Source organism: Gordionus sp. m RMFG-2023, chromosome 3 (genome assembly GCF_954871325.1).
Source record: "Gordionus sp. m RMFG-2023 chromosome 3, tfGorSpeb1-WG-v2, whole genome shotgun sequence".
Lineage (NCBI taxonomy): Eukaryota > Metazoa > Nematomorpha > Gordioida > Chordodea > Parachordodidae > Gordionus > Gordionus sp. m RMFG-2023.
Genome location: NC_088777.1, coordinates 44579908 through 44607723, shown reverse-complemented (window position 1 = coordinate 44607723; position 27816 = coordinate 44579908). Strand labels below are relative to the sequence as shown.

The window sequence follows — 27816 nt, the reverse complement described above, 5'->3', positions numbered from 1 at the left end:
ATTATATATTATGATGATCCTGAGTGCCATTTAAAAATAACTTTGGCGATAAAAAATTCTTGTAAGCTCTCGCTCTTTGTGGGAGGAACAATAATTGTCATATCTATTGATAATTAATATGAGCATCAACAGTTCCTATTTCCCGTGGTACTCATTGAATGACAGTTTTAGGGAAGCCATGGGGAAAGAACAAGATCTAACCAATTCTATCAAGCATCCCCTCCTAATAACCATAATTTATTGCCTGGCCTACGGGCTGATATTCGTAATTGGACTCATTGGCAATACTCTGGTCATTGCCGTTGTTATGCTGAACCCCAGAATGAGAAATCCGACTAACTTATTCATCGCCAATTTGGCCTTCGCAGATTTGTTAGTAATTATTCTTTGCGTTCCATCCACACTCTTAGTTAATATATATCAAGGTAAAAGAAAATATATTATTTTTTTTTATCTGTGAATTTTTTAAAATATATATATATTTATTTTGATTCTCTATTTTTTTCCTTTCCTCCAACTGTATAATATTATTAGGTTAAAAATTATTTTTAAATATAATTTTCCGCTATGAAGGTTAAGAAAAGATAAACAAAAAAATGGGAAGATATTTGGGATATATAATTATTCGGCGTTTTATAATACTGTATTAATTATATATAAATATATACTTAAAATTATATAATACATTTCTTTTTTTTACGACTGTTTTAGCTTAAGAATACCAAATCAAAACGTAACTTAATTTAAGTCAAATTTAATTGGGATAAAAGTATAAATTAAATATCATGCTATTTTTTTTAAATAAGCCATATTCTTATAATAATAAAAACGAATCAATATTTTTATACTTAGTTAATATCGGTGTTGCTAAATTGTGGCTAAAACCCAATATTTTGGTTAAAAATAATACACAATCCAGAAGATTTTACTCATAGAAGTTAGAAAGGTTTTGACATCTATTAACGGAATCTTTAGGTTTGCGCAATATAAAAATCGAGCCATTTAACATATACTAGTTATTAGTAAGAAAGCCCCGGGGCCACATCGAAACATATTTTATGAAAATGTCAATATATTTTAGAAGAATTTGACTAAAATAAATAGAATTTTATTAATATCTCAAAGAACCCTCTCCCTTCTAATATAATGTTTTAAATATTTTTGCTACTACAAAGTCGGGCTTACGAGAAACAAATCAGGGTATATTGAAACAAAAGCCAAGGTCCTGATGAACAAGTTAAGGAATTCTTTTATTTTTAATACCCAAGAATAATGATTTTACTAAAAAAAAAACTTATTATTTCACATACAAATATATAAAATTTAATGATAGCAATCATAAATTATGTTATGAATTAATAACCTTCGCAAAATAAGCAGTATTTACAACGTCATGATGGTTTTTTTTCATTCTTCCAATATATTATGGCACCATGTTGAATTTTGGAAAGAAAATTTCGGACATAAATGTTTCTAAGTCTTAATTCACTTATTATAAAAGCTGATATTATAATGGTATTATCATATTCTTTCACGATACAAATTAATATATGTTATGTGATAGAGAAGATTTTGAGCTTTCATTTGATACAAAAAAAAAATTATGTATCCATTTATAATCTTGAAAAATCGAAAAGGGGAAGTTTTAGGTAAATAAATTCTATTTTCCTAAATTTTTATATAATTCAAATGAAACGAAGTATTCTAAATTGCCACGTAGTGTATGTTCTTAAATGGTTCAATTTTTTTTTGAAAAATAATATATTACCCAAGCCTGGAGATTTTTCCATTGATAGAGAAGAAAGGTTTGGACATTTATTAATGAAATCTCGAGGCTTGCATAATATTATTTTGGACAAAATCTTATTTTAAAATCGGCTAAATCGGGTCATTTAACGACACTAGTGCCACGTGTTCTGTAACGCCTTTATGTTATAATGTCGTATAGTATAAAATGTGTCCCGAATATAAATAATAAATTTAAGTATAATTTACAAAAACGTTTTATATTAATAACATCATATAGAACTAATAAGACTTTAACATTATCATAAATATAAATGTAATTCTATATTAAATTATATTAAAGCTGATTTAATATAATATTAAAGCAAATATTAATGCTTATTATCCCATACCAGATATCTATATAAAAAAATAAAATATTTTCTTTTAAAACATTGTGGATAATTAACAAGTAAAAAAAGTGTAATAACTTAACTTTTTTGAATTGTCATGGCAAATGCGATGAGGTTTAAAAAAATAACATTAATTGATTTTTAATGAAAAATGTGTTTTTATATTTGCTAAGTCATAAATCGATTATACCTTACTGCTTCTATTCAATCAAAATGTCATTGAGATAATATATTTGAACCAGTAGAGTATCTAGAATTATTTGTGATTCTTAGGTAGAACAAAAAAAACACCATGACGTTTGGTATACCTTAAATTATCTCTTTAAATACCCTATTGCGCATTATAACAGGGTTTGATTTATTTACAGACGGGAGGTATGGTCATACGCCCCCATTGCTCTTCCCCTTTGGATTTCAGAATCCTGAGGTAGATTCTTACATTCGAAAAATTGATTAGCAAATGTATTCCAACTAGTAGAGAGTGATCCCACTATAAACGTCTGACAATTTTACTGTGAACTTTAAATTAACTTATACATCGATTTTTTTATATTAATTTTAAAAAAATTACATAGAAGTTCATGGAACGAAATTGTTCGAAATTTATATGGTGTTAACACATGCCGGAATACGTTTCCAGCAAAATGAAATATTCAAATTTAAAAATCCAACTAAATAAATCATTAAGAATTGTTAGATTCCTAAACTCGTTTCGGCATATATTATGTATCTAATAAGAGAAAAGATAACTAGATAACGTTATTAGTATTCATTATAATATTATTAATTTACTGTGTATACTAATAATTATAATAATAGCTTTATTATATTGGTTTTTTTATTATACTTTATCATTATTTTGGTTTAATTTGTTTTTTTATCTCTACCTTTCTTGAGATAAAACTAGACTAGAGATTTTCGAGAATGTTTATATTCATTAAAATTAACGAAGAGACTTATTTTTATCTTTAAAAAAATATATATTTGGTCAATATTTAAATAATCATTTTTAAATTTTTTTTATTTAGAATTGTCATTATTTCGATTTCAAGAATAGTTTAAAAAAAATATGTATATTATTATTATTATTATGATTACTGACATAAATGTTATGGATAAAAATACCTAGAAAAGTAATTTGGACAAAATTATACCGGACAAAAATACCCACGTACAAAAATTCACTGAACAATAGTACCTTAAATTTAGGAAAATAAGTGCTTAAAAAGAGGAAATGGTATTATTGATCTATGTCTTGTTGTCCTTGGCTATGTTTTCCAGTGATTTTCTGTACTGGGTACTTTTGTCCGAATCTTTTTGTCCAGCACATTTATGTCAGTTGTTCGATTATAATTTCTCCTAGTTTATAAAATAATTAAGGTTTCGCTAATTCAAAGGATCAATTCTATAACTGAGATCCGGTAATAAAAAAAACTAAATATTTTAAACTTTATTTTTGATTTTGGTTTTAAAAGTAACTTCTAACTTTTGTTTTTTTTTGATTCGATTTTATTTATTTTTTCTTAATTTTAAAAATTGGAAAGAAAAAAAAATTTTTACTTTGTTATTTAAAATTTTGTTTTTTGGTTTTTTATAGCGTTTTTTATTGTTTTTTTAAATAATAATTTGAAACTTTGATATAATCAAAGATTATTGGGTTTGGCTAAACTGATTTAAATAAAATATAAAAAACACATGTAAACTATTTAAAACATAATATAAATAAAAAAAACAATATTAAATTTTAAAAAAAAACATATTTTAAGACTAGGAAAAACAATGAATTTTTTTTAAAAAAAAGAAAAAGCTATTGAGATCAGAAAAAACCAGATTGTTACCTCGAAACTCAGCTATTCGGGTTGATTTAAAATTTTAGAAGTGGATCCATTGATCCTAATTGAATCGATAATTTTTTTGGCTTAGGGGACCTAAGGACCCATTGGTCATAATAACTATTGAGATGAATTAAAAATCTGAAAAGATCATGGTACTTCTATTTTTTGTCCTTTCGGCTATTATAATTGTGTCTAGACCTAAAACTAATTATTTGTTTTTAGATATTCCATTCAATTCGTAATACGGAATACCAATAATAGTATGATTCGATTTGTTTATTTGTAGCCCTAATAAGGTCAATGTTTTGGTTGGCGAAGAACTGGGAAATGCAGGTGAAATCCCAAATAAGGTTTGTCTATATTTTTGAACTATTCTTTCCACTGGATAACCTGGTTTTTTTTAGAAAATTCTCCACCTTTCGATTTTATTAACCGGTACACTGAACAGGTGGTCTCAAATAAAGCAATATTTTATTATCATTCTCTTGTGACAAATTAACCATTACTTCGATTATACTCATCGTAAGGGTATTTTATCAATACATCTAATTAGGTCTCCAAAAAATCGAATTTAATACAAATTGGTATTCTTATTCTCAAAACGAGTAAACAATGCCTAATATTTTTCAGATTTTTTTATATAGAAACATGGTCGATTTTTAAAAAGGGCTCGATTAAGATTTTAGCCAAAAATAATATTATGGAAACCTCGAGATTTGGCAAACAGAGGCCCAAACTTTATGCCCTTTATTTCCAAGGCTAGCTAATATTATCTTGGCTAAAATCTTAATTGAGGCCATTTTTAAAAATAGAACCAAATCTAGCTGTTTAACAACACTAATCGTAAATAAATTAACATCATATTAAGAAAGAATCTAACTAATTGTTAATTTCATATATAAATTTATTTTTGAAAAAAGGTCTAAAGTTTTCCTAATTTATTCTTCTTTTAGATACTTACTATTTTTGATAATCAATGTCTATTAAAAAAAATGAATGCTTACAAAATGCTAAAGAGGGCTACTATTTCTTTTTCCTTATTGAATGGCATAAACTTACAAATTTATATTTAATTTAATTTGGTTTTAGGATATACAAGAAAGTCACTATCACAATTAGTGTTGTTAAACGGCTCGATTTAGCAAATTTTAGATTAAGATTTTAGCCAAAACAAAATAACGCTAGCCTTGAGATTTAGATGTCAAAACCTTTCTGCCATTTATGAGCAAAATCTCCAGGCTTGCGTAATCCGGGAAAAATTAGGTTCATTTGTTTTTGAAAATCGAGGCGTTTAACAACACCAATGTAACTAGTACCAACTCTGCTAGAGAATAAAGGATGGGGATGCCAGAAAAATAATTTAATGATATACCCACCCCCCTTACATAATCATAGTAATTACATGATTTATTATAATTAAAATTATAATAAGCTCTCCTTTAATTATTAAAATACTTTTGTTTATAGAAATACTATAAATAAAAAATAAATTTACTATTATTAGCAAATATTTTTAAATTATATATGAATTCAAACTTTTACGAATAATAAAGGAATATTTCGAACGAATATAATTAAAATTTATTATTCTTCAAATTTAAAAAAAAAAATTATATTTCTTATTTGATTCGAATTTTTTGAATGGCTTGATATTTTATTTCAAAATAAAACAAATTCCAAGTTTATTTCCCCTCTTAGCTTTTTATCATTTTAACAACTTAATTTAATAAAAAGTTTTCACTGTTTTTTACACATTTTTAGCTAACCAAGACTTTTAGTTTTATAATGATAGTAATTAAAAACTCACATATCCTTTTCTATAAATTAAATGCATTAAAGAATTTTTTTTAAAAAATATTGGTTAAAGTTCGACTATGAAAAAATAAAGATATAAAAGAATATTAATTGGAGAAAAGACTTTAATTGAAATTCCAATTATTTTGCTCTTGTAGAATTGTAAATTAATATTACTTTGATTGTTGTTTTTTAAAGTATATTAAATATATATATATATATACGAATTTTGGCGATTAATGTTAATTAGGGTATCCTAATATTGGTTTATGATTTACAAGAAACACAGATATTCAAACCGAGCCGAATGTAAAAACAGAACTCTCAAGTTATCTAACCTAGAAAGGAAGAAAGAAAAAAAGAAAGAAAGAAAGAAAGAAAGAAAGAAAGAAAGAAAGAAAGAAAGAAAGAAAGAAAGAAAGAAAGAAAGAAAGAAAGAAAGAAAGAAAGAAAGAAAGAGGGAATTTCTATTATGTATGATAGAAATTTATATATTAGAGAACGGGAAAATCCTGGAGATGCCATTACCCCTTGGATCTTCTTCTCTTTAACAGTAACAAGTTCATCCAAAGTTTTTATGATGAATAATTGCAAAATCTCGAAAAATGTTGAGATTGGAGATAAATTAATTCGAGTTGGTGTCATCGGAATGTCAGCATATTGAACACGTCTCAACTGATGGCACGTTCCATAGAATAATAGAAAATGCCACTGGTAAGTTACAGACTAACTGAAAAAATCTAATCTATAATCTTCAATGCATTTATAGATAACATCGAATCACTATATTGATTTTGAGATTTGTAGTTAGTGCTTAAAAGGTTTATTGTTATATGTTCTATACAGGCACGAGCTAAAGATTTCATTGGGAGGTGGGGGGGGCAGCTATATTTTGGGGGGGGGGGAGGAGGCTGGTAGCACCATTAGATGGAGGTTTTTCACATAAATATTATTGGAGATCGTTAGGTCCACTTATTGTAGGCCTGTGGTTATATTTTTATAAAAATAATTTTCTGTTTTCAAAAATTTTTTTACTAATTTTGAATTATAGTGGTTATTATAAAAAAAATTATTTTTCTTTCAAATTATTTTTCATAATGATATTTTTGGAGAGGGGAATGGGGTAGAGGGAGTGTATATGGGGTAAGATTTTTATTAGTTTAAAATGATATTTACGAGAACATGCAAATTTCCTAAGCATGGGGGTTCCTCTTGACCCCACCCCCTCTAGCTACGCCTATGGAATAATTATTAATTTCCTTAGGAATAAAGTTTATACTACTTCCTTTCGACCAGACATGACATTCGCACCATCATACATCTGACATATTATATTAGATGAATTAATCCTTAAATCATTAAGTTGTTTTAAAATAAAATTTGAAATGTTTTCAAGCATAAATAATTTCTAAATCAATTATTCCTATTAAATTCTCTTAGATTTTTCTATAAATTATACCGAATAATTAGACTCAAATTTTCACAACCACCTACTGCATTTTGTTTCTTTTTAGCTTTAAGACAAAAAAACGGCATCTCACTTTTTTAATATAATATGTTGAGATATGGATTTTAGCACTATTATTGCCATAATAGAAATGTCTTCATGATTTTGAGGTGATGTGTATTAAACATTTTTTGGTATTTAATTTTATAATTTTTTTTAAAAAATTTTCCATCTTTTTGGAAGGTGTTTATGAAAACAGTATAATAAAAAGCCCTAAAATTAAATTTTTTTATCTTGCAGCAGTATCAGTCATTAAAGCGAAATCAGACTTAATAAAAGGAATGCTTTTATATGCTGATTATCGATTTTAAATAATATCTATTACGCTTAACTTAACGATTTACCAAAATTATAGATAAAAGGTAACATGTTTTTAAATTTGAGGACTGCAAATATTTCAGCCAAGCTTGGAGGCCAAAAAAAATTTGGGAGACAGCCTTTCCCCACATGGCTACTGCTTTGGCTTATATACTACAATTTAAGCATATTCGATGTTTACATTCCAGTGACTATTTATCAGCAGAGGAAATGTCTAAACGGACGAAAGAAATAAACTTTGATAATAATTTTAACCAAGTGTTCTACATGTTGAAAAACACTTTTAGACTAAATTTTTACAATGTCGGGGGATAAATAATCATTAATAATTTTGGTTGACATCATTGAGCGATAAAACAATCTTTAATTTCAATTTGTTATTTTTGACTATTTATAACACTTTCAAATCTTTCTAGGGGTTTTTTTTAACTATAAAAAAAATGTTTTTTAAAATTTCTATTTTTAAAAATGAAACATTTGAAAATATTGTTAAATAAACCCGTTAAAAATAAAATGTATAATATGTTTTAAATCTTTTAAAAACTATAAAAAGCAATGCTAACTCACCTGAAATTAAAATATCAAATATGGCTAATGTATAATAATAATAATAAATAACATTTACTTTACTAGACAACTTAAACCAATTTATTTTACATCTTTTAACATGTATTTAATTATAGGATTTTCTTACAGTGTTATCTATAGCGGATTTAAGTGCTTTTTATTTTTCAATTGTAAGCCCATATTATGAATCGCATAACATTTTAATTTGAGCTTCCTACAATGTTTACAAAACACATAAATTAAATTGGAATAACATTGTTAAAAAAAACATCTCTTTTTTTTATAGCATAGAATGGGGTTAGTATTAACCTGGAATAAGTAATAACGTCTCAATTTTTAAGTTGCATAAACAGTTTTAAAAAAATGTCTTACAAAATATTAACTACAAAAAAAACAATTACAGATTTTAACACCTAATTTTTTTTAAATAAATTTTTTCGTATTTTTCCCTTATTTTATCATATAAAATTATTGACGAGATTTATGCTATTAAAAATATCTATAATAATTTTAAATAATTGCGAGGTGTTGGCGCAGATAAGTGCTTTTAAAGTGGTAAGAAATTGATCATTTTAATGAAAATAATAATTAGACAGACTATTAGAGTTTTATTTATTGGCATGTTTCAATACCTTATCTAATCAACAAACTGATTTAAGAGAAAAGTATAAATAAATCGGAGATCTGTAAGACCGGAACCCAATTCGTATATCTGGTCCGGTCTGGGAGTTGCCCGACTGAGTCGATTTTTTAAAAAAGTTTTAAATTATATCAATTGGGTTGGAAGATCATATAATAGATTATTCAACATTCATTCTATGCTCGTATTTCCCAATTTTTTCTTTTAAAAACCTTTTACCAAAAAAGTAATCAGCCAAAATTATTCAATAAAGAAATTATAAAAAGAATCAATATTTAAAAATAGGGCCTGGGTTTAAAAATAAATAAAGCTCTGATATGACCAAGAATCATCTATCCCTATAGTTGGACCTGAAAATGGGAAAATATTTAAATTCGGGCAGGACAGGGATTAAAAGTTTGTCACTCTCTGAAATAAAATAAAAATCATATATTAGAATTCTAAATATTGGCATACAAACTGGTTCAATCATCAAATTTAATATAGACTGGAATTAAAATGATGTTTTGCTTCATGCGTATTTTAATCTTGATAGCTCTTCAATTTTTTAAGGGACATCTACTTCCTGTCTCCTCAAACATAAGAACTTTAAATATTTTATAATATAGTGGTAGGGAAAATTTTGTTACTGGGAGCGGGAGAGGAGGGTTATCATTAGATTTTGATTGAGGATTAAAATTCCGCCTTTGCTCTCCGCATTGCTTATTTATATTTAATTTTCTAAAAAAATAAATTTACCAGATGGAATTCTTGTAAGAAATTTAGGTTTGAAAGTAAATAATAAAAAAATAAATTCGTATTTTAGTAACTCAATAAAACGAATAAATTAATTATATATTTCATATTTTATAGTCTTTCATAATTAAATTTTATCATTAAAAATTATAATATAACATCTTGATCTTGAAATTAAATAAAATATTGATAAATATTATTTGCTATCACGAAAGTTAACTTTATTATACAATTCTCTAATTTCGTTCTATCTATTTAATCTTATATATATCCATCCTCTCAAGAGAGATTTGTCAAACTTAACCAATTTTAAGGTTTTGTATTTTAACGAGATAAGTTTTAAAAAAATATTTAATTTACTTTCTAATTATTATATATCTATTTTATACATAGTACGCACGAGTCTGTACCATAAATGAGTTTTAAAGATCTAATAATTGCTAACATTGGCGTAGCTAGAAATTAAGATAGGATTAAATATAAAAAATGAGGGCTTCGCCCCCCGAACCTCTTTTTTGAGGGCCAATTGCCCAGCTTTTGGCAGGATTTATCTTAGAAATCATATATTCTATTTTTTTCTGATATTTTAAAATGCTTGGCAATATCAACTTACCAATTCTAATTAGTTTTGAATGTCATGAAAAAAGAGGTAAAGAGATTTTCCTACAGTGCTATGAAAATAATCGAATTCCTTACTAAAGCAAACATATCCAAAGAACGGAGTTCTCCTATGTTTTTGGTCGGGATGAATAAATCAAAATCCCTGATGTCCAAAATATATAGTACCACCCTCCTTTTTCACAATTGCATTAGGTTGTTGTTTAATCTGATTTTATTGCAGAAATTATTTTTACACAAAAACCTCTCCTTTATTATTATCATATGTAACAAGTTCTCCACATTAGATTATTTTTCGACTTCCGAATAGTATACAAATTCATTTTCATTAACTAATACCTCAGCCACAGAGTCGTATTCTATCGGGATGGACTTCCCGTTATTCATAGATCATAGTGCAATTGGTAGTTTGAGAGGTCAAAAAAAACTCCATCTTTGGAAATTATTTAACATCTGGTATTTATTAGATATTGAAAAATATAATCCTTATTTGAAACCTATGACTCTGAGGATTAGAGATCTATATTGAAAGATGGAAGCATAGCAGAACCTTAATTCGATTTACAGCGAGTTCAGTCTTCTTCCGAAACCAACCTCTTGAACGAGATTAGAGCCAGGTTATAACGGTTGGCCGTCAGATATAGGATTAAGGTTAATTAAATGTGGTTTTTGTTTAGTAATTTATTAAACCACTACCCAGCCTACCAATATTTTATTATTCTATGATATACTCAAATAGACTCCAATTTGAATCCTTTATGAATTTCTCTTCTAGAACAAGAACCTAAGAATGGCTTCCTTTTAAAATAAGTAGCTGTGTTGGAGTTGTTTTTAGCGCTCCTGTTTTTCCAAAAATAAAATTATTTTTTTAAAAAAATTGTTTTTTGCTCATGGATGGGCAAAAAAGTTTGGACCTATGTTTGCCAAATCTTGAGGCTTATACATTATTATTTTGGTTAAAATTTTAATCTGTCCGTTTTACATTAAACTTTTGAGTTTAAAAAAAAAATATTATTAAAAATCGATATAAAAAAATTAATAGAAATTAACAGTAGTTTAAAAGTTTACATCAAAAGTGCACGAAATTACATTTGGGGTATACTTTATACATGCTGGGATAAATTTAAATTTTAACAAATTTTTAAAATGTAAAAAAAGTAGCATTTAATAAATGATATAAAATTGAGAGATTCCATAATACCCATTACATATATCAATACTATAATAGTGTTTGTTAAAAACCCAGCTTTGGATACATTTTTAAAAACGGCCCGATGGAGATTTTGGCCAAAATAATAGATATGTAAGCCTCGAGATTTGGCAAATATATGTTTCAAACCTTTCTACTAATCTATGAGCAAGATCTCAAGGTCTTTACAATATTATTTTGGTCATAATCTTAATCGGTCTATTTTTAAAAATTGACCCGAATCGGGCTCTTTAACAACACTTACAATACGACATATGTATTTTTAATAATTGCAATTATTTTGAAGGTAAAATACAATCCAAATATTAGTTTGATATTATTATTTATATTTATAAAGTTTTGGTTTTATTTAATATTTTTTATATATTCACAAAATATTATAACTCTGTAATATATAATAATATTATTATTAATATCTTATAATAATTCTGAGAGATTCGAATTTGATAAAGGTTCCTTCTTTTTAAGTAAAGAAAAAACCAATTATTTTGACAAAACTGGATTTATTAACGTATTATTAAATTTAATATAATATGTATGACATTAAAAGAAAACTTTCTTATGGCAATATTATCAATATTACATTATATTATACGATATTAAAATAAAGAAATTTATAATGTCGAACTCAATGTAAAAAAAAGAAAGAAATTGATTTGGTTTAAAGCCATAAAATTTTTTTTATAAGGGACATAATTTAAAAATATTTTATATTCTTTCCTTTATGGTTAATTCGATAAGTGATAAATTAAATAAATAATAATTATTTCTTTATTTTAGATTACGAAAACATCTTAAAATTTTATAGTCTAAGTTAATTATTTATCATTCAGGTTTGTCAGAGCTGTATTTGATTCCCCTATCCTTATACTTATCAGTGAATTATCTTCCGATTTAAATATTCGTATAACCAGAGTCTCGTCTTTGATACAGTGTCTCTGTGGCACCTGCTGCCCCAGTTATAACGTTCTAGTTGGCCTTCAATAAAATATAATGTGTCCTATATATTTTGAGTTTTAAGTGATAGAGGAGACCGGAGTTGTATTATCCATAAAAAATTTAAGGGATAATGAAAAATAGATAAAACAAAGTTAATTTTAAAAGTAGTTGTTACATAATATTTATGGTAGAAGTTATTATTTAAGAAGAAATAAATAATTTTTATATAAGAAATTATTGGAATAGAGTGGGCTAAGCATATCTGAATTAGAATCTATTTAAGTGTTTACTTGATAAATTTAAATAATTTTAAAATGAGATTTTCATTATTTATAATATTTAAACATAGAAATAGAATTAAAATTATGCATTATATAATATGACTTAGGTTTTTTTCCAGTTGAATCAGATGTGATGTAGATTTTAGGTAGATTTAATATTTAAATATTTACAATTCATTTAGTTTATATGATAAAAAACAATAAAATATAAATGTTTAAGGCAAAATATTGAAATTAATCCAGAAATTTATGGTATACCATTCTATACTTAATTTATGCTACCTTTTTATATATAGTTTATTAAATATATTAAATATAAAATTGGTATTGGTATGCTTAGCATAATTAAAATTGTATTAGGTTGTATCCTTTTTCGACTTAATTTTGATACATGAACTTATTATTAAACAGTCAAGTCCACCTCACAATCATTTAAAAATTATTTTTTAAATAATGAAATAGCAGAAATATTTTCAAAAAAAAGTTTAAATAGAAATACTTTGAGGGTTATGTTTTGGTTCAACTTATTATTAAACAGCGAGCTGTTACCCCCGGGCGGCGCCTGAAAATATAAAACCCGGACAGGGGCGAAAAAAGGACCGGGCCGAAATCCTGGCTGGGCCGTATAAATGGTAACTCTGCAAGTCTCTAACGAAAACTATTTTACTAATTCATTTAAATGCCAAATATAAAAAGGTATTTGTATTTAGAATTTTAAATACAAGTATTCGTGATACTGGCCAAACCTGCCTATGCATAATCAACTTTTACTTAAGGAATATTAATTAGTGTATAGCTCCGTTTCCAGATTAAATGACCTCCAGCCTCTTTCAAAGCATCCCATTTAAAATATTTCTAAGGCACAACACCAATTTAAACTATGTACTGTGCTACTATGCAATGTATTTAGTATGCTAGGGGCCAGGGCATTATTTGAGCTAAGATGGGATCATTAATTATTAATAAAATATCTTTTATATTTCGTGGACGATATTTTTAATTTACAGTGACCACATCTATCCTTTTTCGTTTCATAAAATTATTTTTACAATTATATTTGACATCATTGTATCATAATATATAATATTTTAAGACATTTTGACAACTTAACTTTTTATGCATTTGTAATATAATATTAATATTACATTATATAGATATTGTACAAAAAAAAATGTTAAACAGCCAACGAGAATATTAATTAGAATTTAATTATATAGAAAAGTTAATTTTCTAAAATTAAAAATTTTAATTATCTAACACTTAAATATTTACTTATAAATGTTATGTGATGAGCAAATTTAATTAGAATGTAATAGTAAGGAATTTATATGAAAGATTGCTTTATGAGTGATACTAGTGCCAATATTCTATGCATGTGTGTAGATATTCATTATTATTCTCAAACTTAATTAGTGAAAAGCATTCCTCTCCTACTATTTGTTACTTCATTAAATTTTGATCATCAAGTCCTTTCTTCGCTAAAAAAGAATATAAAGGAAATTAATCTCACTATCATATTGAGACCCAAAAGGTTCGTTCTATTTTTTTTACACCTATCATAAATTAGGATTAGAGATTTGCTGATCTAATTTACCTTCCCAAAAGGATCTTCTTTTTATTGTATCGGTTATAATATTTCTTCTATCTCCCTAATAAATTTAATATCTTCAAACAAACAAATTTTTGTTTAAGATATTATAATATTGTTGGTGTGTATAATTTTGGCAACGTATTATCAATTATGATAAAATATTAAGATAAATAGGGTCTTTGCCCCTTTTCTAAATGGCTTAAGACAGCAATACTATTAATATAATAAATATAAATGCTCTGACAAAAAACAAAAAAATTACTACAAAAGAAGAGATAAGAAAAATTATTTAGTTAGTATTTGTATATATTGTATCAAACTGGACTGGATTATAAAATCTATATGATTAAATCGTTTTTGTTAAATCCTTTTTTTTTATTGTATCAAAGGAAATTTACTAACAATGTTTATCAGCTCCAAATAAATAACTTAAAGAATATTAATATTCTGAATGGTGATATAAAAAAAAAATTGTCGAATAATATTTTATTCGTTATTCGATCTAATTTGAATTATTTTTAATTATACGCAAATATTAAAAATTATTGTTTTTGTTATTACAATATATTCCTAATAAAACTTTTCTTTTCTTTTTTTTTATACTTTACTTCCACATTTTATTCTATATAATTATTATTTTTCAAGATTAAATAATCCATATTTTTTTTTGAAAAATATTAAATTTAATACTCAAATCAAAATGGATTAATGATTCGAATAAAAATAGAATCTAATACGAAAGAATGCATTAATTCAGTTCATATGTTCTTAGGTCTAATATCATTTTTTTTTGAGCAATCATCTGTATTTTAAGTATCAACATATATTGTAAAAATAGGGGTGACCAAAAAGTGATTCATAGTTGCAAAAATAATGGCTAGAATGTAAAAAGGCAAAAATGGAGCTAGGATTTTCCAGAGTATGGTATATAGTGTTAAAAGGCTCAATTTGAGGCGATTCTTAAAAACGGCTAACTCAACATTTAAATTACAAAATATTATATAGCCTAAAGATTTTTCTTCTACTGTGGCACAATGATTTGGACATCTATCAGCGAATCTCAATGCTTAGGAAATATTTTTCTGGTCAAAATATTGAGTTAGCCCATTTTAAAAATCGGCTCAAATCGAAGCATTAACAACACCTATAATAGCTTATACATTTAGAATTCATGAGATGTTTTATTTATTAAGAGTATTCTAATATTATTGAATTTATTAAGGTTTAGAAAAGTGTCCCGGCCATACCTGGTTCTCCCCTAATTATTTTTAACCTTTTTTTTTAGTGGATTCTACTTATTATTTTATAAAAATATTATTGCTCATTAGACCCGGAATGTTTATGCAAGTTATAATTACTACACTTAATTGTTGAGGAAGGGAAAGGTACAATCAAATTTTATTTGTTTATAATTGTAATCTGTCTAAAAATTTGAATTGTCAAGGGCTTAGATACCGCCTCCCCCCTCCGTTCCTATACCCCAAGGATTTCGAATTCTTTGAAAAAAGTTTTATTTTGTTTAATTTATTACTTTGTCATACTTTAAATTATTTATTTAATATTATATTGATTTTTCATCAACGTCACCAATTCGTATAAATTATACGAAACCTAGATTTTATTTGTAAATTATATTCAAACTTGGGAAGTTCAAGTGTATTTTGAAAATTTCTAGAAAAAAAAAAGAGAATTTATCTTACTTTCAAATTATAAATAATTACAGAAAAATAAAAAAAATAAATCATATTTGATACCTAAAACGAGGGTAGAGTAAAAAAGGACTATAATTATACTTCCTTTTTATTTAATTAAACAAATAGTTCAACCACATTTCTTTATAAAATCCTATTTGCTAAGTGTAATCTCCGATAAGGGAATTCCACCCGGTTAGTCCTATACTCTCATATTATAATATAGAACATCCATAAGAATTCAGAATTACTTCAATTTTAATCATTTACTAAAAACGACTTCAAAATTTAAAAAAGCTGATTGTCGAGTAATTTAAGAAAATTTTCTTGCTAAACTTTTGTATTTACAAACTTTTAAAAAAAACTGATGGGTTATTCTACATTCAATAGTTTTCTTTTACTTGAATTTATATTATTTTATTCATGATAATAATAATAATCCTAATTAAAGGGTTAATTGTCCAATTTTTATTTAGAAATATGCAATTGGAATTTGCGCCATAGCTGGAGAAGGCGGAGCACAGAAGCATGATTAACCCTAAATTTAATTTCGAGAACTCTTCTAATTGCTTCAAATTTGATAGAAAAAAAACACTTCTTGACCACAACCTTAATGAAAAAAGAAAATGAATTCAACAATGTCAGAGTTAATGGACTTCCATTGAGAGTTTCTCTATATATACTATCAAAAATGGATTATCAAATTAACTCTAAACTAAATTTGAGTTTGTATACTTTATAAAATATAGTATTTAAACTTAAAATAAGATTTATGATGGCGCCTTATAAGAAATAATATTAACCTAAATTGAATAGAGTGAGTTAGTGTTTACTATGAAAAGATTATTTTCCCCAAGAGAATCAGGATTTTATGTTATAACTTATTATTTCCATAACATACTTTTTTCACTTATACATGGCATAACAAATAATTTAATTGTTTTATGACAGTTAGGGAATTATAAACGACACAAAATGAATTATTAAATTTAAAACAAAAATTGTCGTATTTCTTTTTTTGTTTTTGTGCAAAGAAAGTCATAAAAATAGTAAGTAAATTAATAACAATAATCTTTTTATTTGCTCTGTTTTTTCTTCTGTCCCTAAATATTTTTTTTTGTTAAATTACATATTTGACATAATAGAAAGTTCATAAAATTCAAAGATTAAATAATAGATTAATCCATATTTTGTCAATTTTATGATTTTTTTTAAAAAAAATTAAATTTAAATTCTCTAAACTTATTAAGTTTTTTTAAATAAGGAGGGGATTATTCTTATAAAAAAAAAAATTAAAAATTCAACTGAACATCGAATATGCTGTTACGGCATAAAAATCCCGAGAAACGGCTAAATTTTTAAAACGGTTAACTCTATTTAACCAAAAATATTACGCAAGCCTAAAGATTTATCTCAGATAACAGAAATGTTTGTATATCTATTAACACAATCTCGAGGTTTACATTACATAATATTTTTTGACTAAAATATTGGGTTTAGACTTTTTAAAATTGAGCCTTTTAGCAATGCTATCAGAGAAGCTGAGGATATTGTTCGGCTAAAGATTACATTTCGCCGTTTCTAGAATCGGCTGAAATGACAAAAAATGGAACCTTTTACTATTATAAATAACTATATAACAAATATTTCTAAAAAATATTTGTTCAAAATATTTGAATTTTTATTTATAAATTTTGCTTAACAAGTCCGTCTAATGTTTAAAAATTATTATAAGACTAGATTGGCTTTTTATTCTTTTATTTTCATATATTTTTAATTAAACATATATATAAAACTATTATTTTTAATAAATTGAAGTCTGTTCTGCTCATTTCGCCTGAAAAATATTAAAAATTCACAAGCCCACGCCCGTCCATTACATAAATTTTTTAACCAACCCGCCACCAGCCCTTATGTTGAAAATATCTTACAAAACCTACTCCCTTCCGAAGTATGGGTTGGCCTTATCCGGAGGGCTAAAAACCTGCCTAATGCGGACAAGAATTTTTATTAGACGAAGAAATAAAATAGTCCGATTTCTAATCTATATTGAGTTAGTTTTCTAAATTATTTCGTATGATGGTGTTATTAAAAACCTCGATATGGGTGATTTCTTAAAATAACGCTTAAATCATGTTTAATAGCTCTCGAGATTATAGCAAAACGTAACAGAAAGGTTTGGCCCTCTTTTGACAAAATTTTAAGACATATGAATTGGGTTGGTTAAAATCTTTATTTAACCATTTTTTTAAAAAATCGATCAACAACATTAGTATTTGGTGTCAAGTTTTGATTTTTCTTAAATAAGAAAATTTTCTTCATTCGTGCAAGTGCTAATGGATTTAGTTGATCAAAATGTATAATAATATATTAGAAAAATACTTTTAGATTTGTAGGGATTTCTTGATGAATTGATAGATTTTCGTTTATTTGACTTTTAAAAAAATTATCCAAAAGGATTGTATTTAGTTAAAAACATCATCCCAATTATTTAAAAACTCATACATTAATATTTTAACTAACAAAGCATTACCTACCACACCTCAAGATTCTTCAAAAGTTGGCAGAAGGGTTTGTCTCTCATTTATTGAAATCTCAAGGATTAAGTCATATTTTTGATTTTCTTAAATTATAATTTAAGATTTTATAACAATACTAAAAAAAATGGGGGCTAAGATAAGGATAATTATTTTATAATTATTCTTCTACTGCTCTTACACTACTATGGGAATAGGTATAAGTCAGGGTATATGCGAATGTCAAATTTATAAAATTTACTTTTGACTTTGAACTCAACAATCATGTAATTTATGAAATTCCTTTATCACACTATGACCTAATTTCTTTAAGCTCTAATACGATATTTTATGCAATTTTCATGATGTCAACTTATTCAATAACATTTTTTTTAAAAAAAAGAGGTTACTTAAAATACTTTTATAATAAAATAATTTATCGGTACACTTTAAATGCAAATAAAAATTTGGTTCTATTATTGAGTCTAATAAGGCTTCTTATGAATAAAAGTCTTTACAGGCCAATCTGCCAATCAATATAAGCACTTATTATAATAGACTCCTTCAACATCAAAAAAATATGTGATTACTTGATAGAAGGTTTTTAAAAGATATTTTTGCACTTTTAGAATTGCCCCCCCCCCCCATCCTTCTTTTCCCCCACTGACAACGCGCCTGTATAAGGCTATTTATACTATCTTAATTCTAGGAAAAGGAAGTGCAATTGGATATAGAGAAATTAGCGAAATTGTTATTTTTTTCTTAAGCCGTTACTCGCCTGAATTATGATTTTGCATAATCGAAAACAAGACATTGATTTCTCATAGATGTAGTATCATAATATTGTAAAAATATTAATGTTGTTTTTTCTTATATACAAAAGAAAAATTAGTTTTTAATAAATTATACATTTCAATTGATATAAATATTTTCAATTTTTATTTTACTCAAATATATAAAATTTATGAGCCCACTAAGTCAACCATCTTCTATCCAAGATGAGCGTTCTGAAAAAAAGGAGGAAACGGCTTTCTAGTATTTTAAAATTCGGTTCCTCCGGACTTTTGACATTATGTCATCTGGTTAACTAATCTAAATCTTCGTATCCAATTAATGATGAAAATTAATCCAACCCTGCAGGCTCATCTCTCACTCTTTAGGGTTGAGTAATTTTAGTTCTTCTAAGAGTGAAGACAGCTGTTTAGTAAACTTATTTTTAATTTTTAAATGAAAAAGATGCCAGAGGATAAAGAAGGAAGAGGATGCCGGAAAAATTATTTAATGATATAGCCCCCTTTAGAAAATTTTAAACTATTTTAAAATCAAATTGCAAATCTTATATTGCTGATAAGATTCAGCAAGTAGTTTATTAAAATAAAAATTATTATTTTATACTTCGCAGCTAATTCGCGCTAACTGTGAATACAGCTGATGTTATAATTGGGGTTATATATGACGCCCTAAAATCAAAGGCGTCCAAGATTTTCCTATAGGGTGGGAAAGTACTATTAGGTGGGGGGGGGGGGGGGGTTCGCTATAAATTTTATTGCATGGGTCCACTTATTTTAGATCTTTGGCTATGTTACCTTATTTATAAAAATAATACTGGGTTTCAATTTTTTTATATAAAAATGATTTTTTCTAAAAATTTTCAATTATAGTCGTTATTTTAAAAAAATGGTTAATTTTATTTATTTTTCTTTCAAATTATTGTTTAGAGTTATATATTGTGTCCATTTTTTTGTGGGGGCCAGAGGCTAGGGGTAGGAGAATTTTTTTATTAGTTTAAGATATACCTATAAAAAATGCGAGCGAAATGAACCGAATATTTGTATTATACGTAATCGGTTAGCTTCATAGAATTTTAGATTGATTTGGAAATGAATTTACTCTTTGAATATTTTTTTTAAAACAATTCGTGATTTCATCTTGAACGATTTCCTATGCATGAAAATTATAAAAGATTTACTTACAAAAAGTTTTTTTTTTTTTTTACTAAACATATTTGTTATTATATATAAAATTTGATCAAACATCTTTTCCTCTTTAAAAAAAATCTACAAAGATTTTTGCCTAAAAGATTTTATTTTTTGAACTCTTTAAAAATTAGATTATTTACTTATTTATAGATTGTGGAAATAAAGTTACAAAAATAAAAGGTTTCGTAAGAAACAAGTTAAGTACCTACAAATAATTTTAAATATTTATGAATAAGTTATAATATTTACGAATGGTTTAGAACATTTAAGAATACTGTAGAATATTTAACCTTAAATTATAAATTATTAAACAAATGAAATATTTCTTATTCGTTTCAAATCGAATAGTTTTGTTATTCTTATCCGTAAAACCTAATCGAAGCAAATATATATGAATCGGATAACGAATAATTCGTTTTAGGTGTATAGCTTAAGATTATATATACGAGAACAAGCTACTGATAGGGTGGGAAATTTCTCATTCCCACCCTTAGGAACGCCTATGCCCTAAAAGAATTAAATATAAGAAAAGATTCAAAATAATAATTTCACTATACCATAAATTTAAATCATATTATTTCAGATTTTTTAAAAAATAATAAATTAAGATATAGCTTTAAAATAAATAATTTTTTTTTTGGTTTACAGTGTTTTTATTCCTAAATAATATAATCCCTTTAAATTAATTTAAAAAATAAAATATGTTTTATTTAAGAAACGAATTTTAAATATTGATCTAAAAATAACTTAATTGATATGATTGATACAACAATATTATTTTAATTTTTTATTTATTTTGAAAGCCTTTCTTTACTTAAATTTGACAACTTGCAACAATCATGATAGATTGCTATAGATTTCCCAGGACAATTATTCTATTATGTAAATTGCAATGTATTCTGCGTTAAAATCTTTCAATAATATTCAAAAAATGCCCTTGACTTTTTTTTACAACTTTTAAGTCATCATTTCTTCAAGAATAACGATATTTTATTTAAAATATTGGAAATTTTTTAGCATATCAATGAGATACATTGTTATTTTAGAAATTTAATCTGCATTTTATAAATCCCTATTTAGAAACACTATGCAATATCATATCTCACCTTATTAAAATTTTTATCAACCCCCCCCCCTCCCTTACATAAATTCATGGTTAACACGATTATCTGCTACTTTTACATTTTATTTAGCCCTGTATATTAGTGATCTGCATCGGGCCTAATTTTTCAAGCCTAGCCCGAAATTTATTTGATAAAGTTTTGCCCGGCTCGACCCGAACCCAAAATTTTTTTTAAAAAATTTTGCCGGCCGGGCCCGAATTTATTTAAATATAGAAATTAATTTTTATAATTACTCAAAATAAACGATATAAGTTATTTGGCGTCTACTTTCTATAAATAAAATCACATATTTTTATTTTACTTAAAAAATTCAACATAAAATTGATAAATTTAGATATATTTTAAAAAATTTCTAAGGCCAGACCCGGCCCGGCCTGAATTTTCTTAAAAAATATTAGGCCCGAAGCCCGTTCGGGCTGGGCTGGGTTCTGGCCGGGCCTACTTTTGCAGATCTCTACTGTATATTATCAAATCAACAGTCTTAATTCTTACTTTCCTATTGAAGAATTGCAGGGCTTAAGAAAATGGAAGTCTCAGTATTTGAACTCAAGTATCCATTAATTATATTTTACTATAACGGTAAAGTACTTGCAGATAATCATATAATTATAAATATGTGTAATTTCTTTTGATTACCCAAAAACCTTTTTTTTTGTTTGGGTAAGTTATATAGAATAGAGGAATATCATATCACATATTAATTACCTAATTATAGAAAGCCCCCATCCCTCCCATCATATTATATGAAATTATAATCACCCCTTAAGAGTTCTTTTCAATTCTTTTTAATTCTTTCCAATGTTTTGTAAAAATAGGACTTAATCGAAAAATACATTTGTTGTCTTGTTAATGGTGTTGTCGAGAAAAATATGTTTGCTCAATATATATTATAAATTTATAAGCCTAATTCGAGAATTTTTTTCATTCAAATTCTGACACTTTATTGCTGTTTCGCATTCTTCACCCTCCTACCTCGTATAAATCCTTACCTAATTTAACACCGACACACACAATTATCATATCCAACGAAGAAATAATTATATCTACAAATTCCTTCAACAAAATGTTTTTAAAATTTTTTTAAAAAATAATTTTTTAAACAAAGACCTCCATACCCAGATTCACCAGATCCTTTATGGGGATAACCTTATTGGGTTACAAAAACCTAGCCGAGGTATCCATACCATTGCAATCTGTTCTATATTCAGATTCAAGGGAATACTTAGCAAAAATAATAATGACACGCATTAAACCCGAAGGCTCACATTTCAATTAGGATTTGAAGTCAAAGGGAGGTGCTAAATAGCTTCATATCTATTTGCATATATATTCAAAATCCTCCTCCCAACACCGTAATTATCAAGCTTGGCATATCTCGCGAACATTTCTTAAATTTTTTTATCACAAATTCCTAGATTATTCATAATTCCTTCAAACATATATTGGCATTAAACTCCTCTTCTATTCAGTTCACACGTCACAGATTATAACAAAGACAAAGCAGGAGAATGCACTAGGACCTCTTCTATTCTGCCTTGGTATTCAGGAACACTTCCATGATCTTAAATCCAAATTTGACTTGAACCTAAATACATGGTATCTTGATTAGTGTTGTTAAATGGCTCCATTTGAGCCGATTTTTTTAAAACGGCTAACTCAATATTTTAACCAGAAAAATATTTCCTAAGCCTCATGATTTCGCTAATTGATGTTCAAATCTTATGAACAAAATCTTTAAGCCTGCGTAATATTTTTCCTAATAAAATATTGAGTTAGCCCTTTTTAAAAATAGGCTCAATCGAACCGTTTAACAACACTAATTTTGATGATGAAACCATTTGTGGTTCCCTTCCAAAAATAATAAAAGTTAATTTCTTCAAAACAAATTTTCAAAATATAGGACTCACTCTTAACAAGCCCAATAGAAATCTGCTTCCTTTATAACAGTTATTTAGAGTTATCGAGCTCTAAAAGTAGACCTTAATAACCTTTCCTTATTAGGATACAGAGGTATCATTATCCAAAATTTCTAAAAATATCCTTAACATGAAAATTTTTTTAAATATACTCTCAACTGACCAAAGCCTTTATATTATTTCCTATATATTCCAAAAAAATTTGCATTTATTCCGCTCATACTTGTTTTCCATTTTGAAAAATTTTATAGAAATTTTGGAAACACTTTTTAAATCTTTAACCATGTTCAACCGGAAATTATTAATCACCTAGAAGGGGGAGGAGGGGGGGGATTGACTTAATATACCTCTATACTCTGTCCCTTTCCTCTTCCCTGTCTTCCCGTTTAACAAATAATTGACTAATAATTAGTTTCATTCCATATCTACCAACGATAAATTACTTGATCAAGCTCTTTTACAATGTGGCAAGAGAGTCCCCTGATATAAATATTTTTTTACCCCTAATATCAAAAACATTTATAAATTTATCTTCCTCTTTATCAAAACGAAAAAAAAAATCGGAGGTCACGAATGGTTGTAAGCCTTGTGCCGAGCAAATCCCTGGGGATTCTCTTAATCAATAAACAACTGACCTTAGGACACAGACTCGAATGCGACCAAGTTCAGCCTAATCATTGCATGGACTCCAACCTCCTAGTAAATGCCAAGGGAGGGAAGACATGGCCTTAGTTGCATTAAAAGTCAAGGTCGATATCAACAACACTCTTCTCCTATTATATTATTAAGCCTCATTATTCTAGAACCTTGCAATCTTTCAATAGATGGTTTCCTGACCACTATTCCATGGGCTATAGGTAAATTCCTTATTCAGGATTATACATTGTCTCATCATTCCCTCCAAAATAAATCTCAACCTGCTTACTATCTAAACAAAATAAACAAATAAAAAAGCCTCGGCAATTTCATATTCTAGCCAATTGCAACTTCTACCAACGGGCAATTTACTCCTATCACCTTTAGTTTTATTCTAAATTTAGCTCACGAAATTAAATTACAAACACTTGAACCTAGGGAATTCTTATTTTTTAGGCAGAAGATACAAATAAACATTTTTTAATTTAACTATTCCTTATTACTAACCCAATTATGTTTTTCTTTAAATTATTTTGGTTCGAAAATTTTTTAATTCATTTTTTAATATATAGTTTCATGTATTACTTTTTTTTTAATACAACTTTATATTTATTATATATTAGAAACATATTAATATTTTATTGGAGGATAACACATTAACATTATACTGTTTTGATTTGTAGTAAATTTATTTTGTATAACATTTTTCGAAATGTCTGATTGGCCGAATCTAAGTCATTATAAACAAAACTTCAACAATTTTTGTCAGATCGTATAATATTATGATCAAGGTCCTACGTTTTGATTTTGAATGCGTATAAACTAAATTCCCACTGGGGTTGAAATTGGATATAAAACATTTTAATAAAATATTTATATGGTTTTATTTCTGGAAAAAATTTATGATGTATTTTTTTTTGTATAAATTAATGTGCTTGCATATTATGTTACAATAATATAACTGTAGTCATTCATCTAGGTTAACCCAAGAGCTCTATAAATAAAAATCTGTTAATTTATATAATATATATCTTTTTATTCATAAATCACATACATTTTTAAGTAGTTAATGTATTAAAATTATATTGATATTATATATTTAAGAATGTTAGAAAAATCATATAAGTTGTTATTCCAAATAAAGTGTAATCTTGTGCCATTTGTTTTTCAACATAAAATTATGATTGTAAAATTATTTAAAAAAAATATATATAGGATGGATCATGGGTCCTTTTTTTTGCAAGATCATTCCATGGCTGCAAGGTGTCTCAGTTACTTCTTCAGTTGCAAATTTATCGGCCATAGCAATCGACAGGTACATACTATATTTTAAAAAATTGAATTAAATTTTTGAAATGGTGAAACTTTTACTTGTCTCTTTGTTTAAATTTCGGGTAATAAGTTCAAACTCAAAAAAAAATAATAAAATAAAAGGTTTAACATATGTAAACTTTACCTGTCCACTGGATAGATTATTTTAAATTTCTTATTTTCGAGTCTGGAAGTACTCTTTAATTTATTCTTGTTTTACTCAAACATTTATTCACATATTTAGATAATCAATATATTTATATATCGAACTTGATCTACAGTATATTCATTGTATCATTTATCTAATCATTCAATTCCTTATGCATAATATATAAAAGGTACTTAGCCATATGCCAAAATATAAATATTAAAAGATCTTCTGAGAAAAGGATACGTATAACCATAATATTGATGTGGATATTCTCATTAAGCATAACCTCGCCCTGGTTATACGTTTTCAAATATTACCCATTCAGATATTCCGATAATGATTTGCACGGATTTACTAGTATAAATTTACCTTCTTGCGCTCATTCAAATAATGACAAAAATGTATCAACCAAAACGTACAAGTTTTTCAGCACTAACTTTACCAATACTCATAATTACAACTACGATTACTCTCAAAACCTTACAAATTTAACAACTATAGTAAATTTTAATCTTAGTCGCATTAAGGGTCTTAATTGGTCTAACAATCCGATTTACCATAATCACCTAATTTACGTGTGCTCTGAAATGTGGACCCACGAAATTTACAAAAAAATGTATTTTTTGTTTATTCTATTCGGGCTTTTATACTTTCTTCCAATGTTTATAATTTCATCCTGTTATTTTATGATCTGGAAAACCGTTTGTCGCCGAAAACTCCCACGACCATTTTCTTACAACGAAAAATCTCAAGATATTGTCAAAAAGTCTAAAATTAAAGTAGCCCAATTGCTTCTTTTCGTTATGATATTGTTCGCCATTTCCTGGTTACCGCTATATGTGTACGGGTTTCGAGTTAATTTTAGTCGAAATATTTTTTCTTCGAATAAACCTCAGATTTCTTTAGATTATAATTTGAATAATATCTATTTTGCGCCTAAATTAGTGAACAGTTCTTTGATTCAATATTTGTTGGGTGTCTCGGACAAAGAAGTTAATGAGATAAGATATTTTAAAAAATATATCATCAATAAAATTAGCAACAGGTTACCTGAAAATATCAACCAGTTATACCCTCAATCTTTTTTCGGCAATTTTTCCAAATTTCTATTACAAGATAATGAGCAAACTTTTTTGAGTGTGTGCAAAAATATACGCGGTCATAATAAACCCGATGGTAAAGGGTTCAATTTAAGTGTAACATCGCTGAATAGATATATAAGTTACTTGACACAAACTTATTTATGTGAATTAGATCTCAATCCTGATAAGAGTAACATAACTCGGGTGAATAAAATGCAAAGGGATCATAGCATTCATATTATGAATAATCTTATACGTCCTTTAACGCAGTGGCTTGGTTTAGCTAACAGTTGTATAAACCCGATATTGTATACCTTCTTCCATAAAAAATATAGGGAGGGCTTTAAATTATTATTATCCACATTGATTTACAAAATCATGTTATGCATTTGTTACGGATCCCCCGATATGTCCGAGAGAATCCGAGAAAATCTAAGGAGGAAAAAATCTAGATCAACGATGATCACTTACAATCCGAATTTACATTATAAAAATAGTACGAGGTCTGTGGTGAGTTTGAGTCGAAACGAGTCTATTGGGTATACGTCGTCATTTAAAAAAAATTCCGAAAAAAGAAGTAATAAAGGTCCTAATACCGAACTAAATAATAATTTATTAGTAGTCGTTCTCAAAAAAAATTATAACGGAGGTAGGAAGAAACATAAAATTTACAAAAATGGAGTTAATGGCGGCTTAGTAACGGATGAGTCTCCTAAAGATATTTGTTTGAAAGATTTCTATAGAAATAATAACAACGTAACTATCAGAAATACCTGGGATAACATTTACACACCCAATAAACGGATTTATAAAGATATAAACGAAAAAAATAAGGGAATTTATCGCAGATCCATTGGAACAACAATGAAGGAAAATTTGTTAGTGTACAAAAACAGTCAGCTAAATGATGTAAGTTCGGACTCTGATGCGAAAACCCTAAATAATAGGTTGGAATCAAATGATGTGGATGAATCTATATTTTATTGAATTAAAGTTGAATGATTTTTTTTTATACCTTTGTGATATATACAATAATTTAGTAGTAAAAGATCTAATAGATTATTACGAATAAGAAATATAAACTTAAATGATACCGTTCTTCCAATTATAAAAATATAGTTTGTATTATAAATTTTAAATCTTCGAAATAAATTAATTAAAATTATATGAATGAATGATTTAATTCTAACTTTTAAATCTTTACTTATTTTATGATTTTGTATGAGCTTAAAATATT

The 27816-nt window shown here is 26.6% G+C and overlaps 1 protein-coding gene across 1 annotated transcript; it reads left to right on the top strand.

Moving 5' to 3' along the window:
• Positions 1 to 27713, top strand: LOC135927594 (uncharacterized). Its single transcript, XM_065463683.1, has 3 exons — positions 1 to 425; positions 25251 to 25350; positions 25685 to 27713. The coding sequence occupies exons 1-3, from the start codon at positions 119 to 121 to the stop codon at positions 27564 to 27566; spliced, it is 2289 nt and encodes a 762-aa protein (XP_065319755.1). The 5' UTR covers positions 1 to 118; the 3' UTR covers positions 27567 to 27713.
• The last annotated feature ends 103 nt before the right edge of the window (positions 27714 to 27816 follow it).

Bases quoted from the DNA above. Each gene is read 5' to 3' on its own strand.
- LOC135927594 (XM_065463683.1), top strand. From the start codon at position 119: ATGAGCATCAACAGTTCCTATTTCCCGTGGTACTCATTGAATGACAGT. The intron at 426-25,250 runs GTAAAAGAAAAT...AAATATATATAG, and splicing joins CTTAGTTAATATATATCAAG to GATGGATCATGGGTCCTTTT. The intron at 25,351-25,684 runs GTACATACTATA...AATATATAAAAG, and splicing joins TCGGCCATAGCAATCGACAG to GTACTTAGCCATATGCCAAA.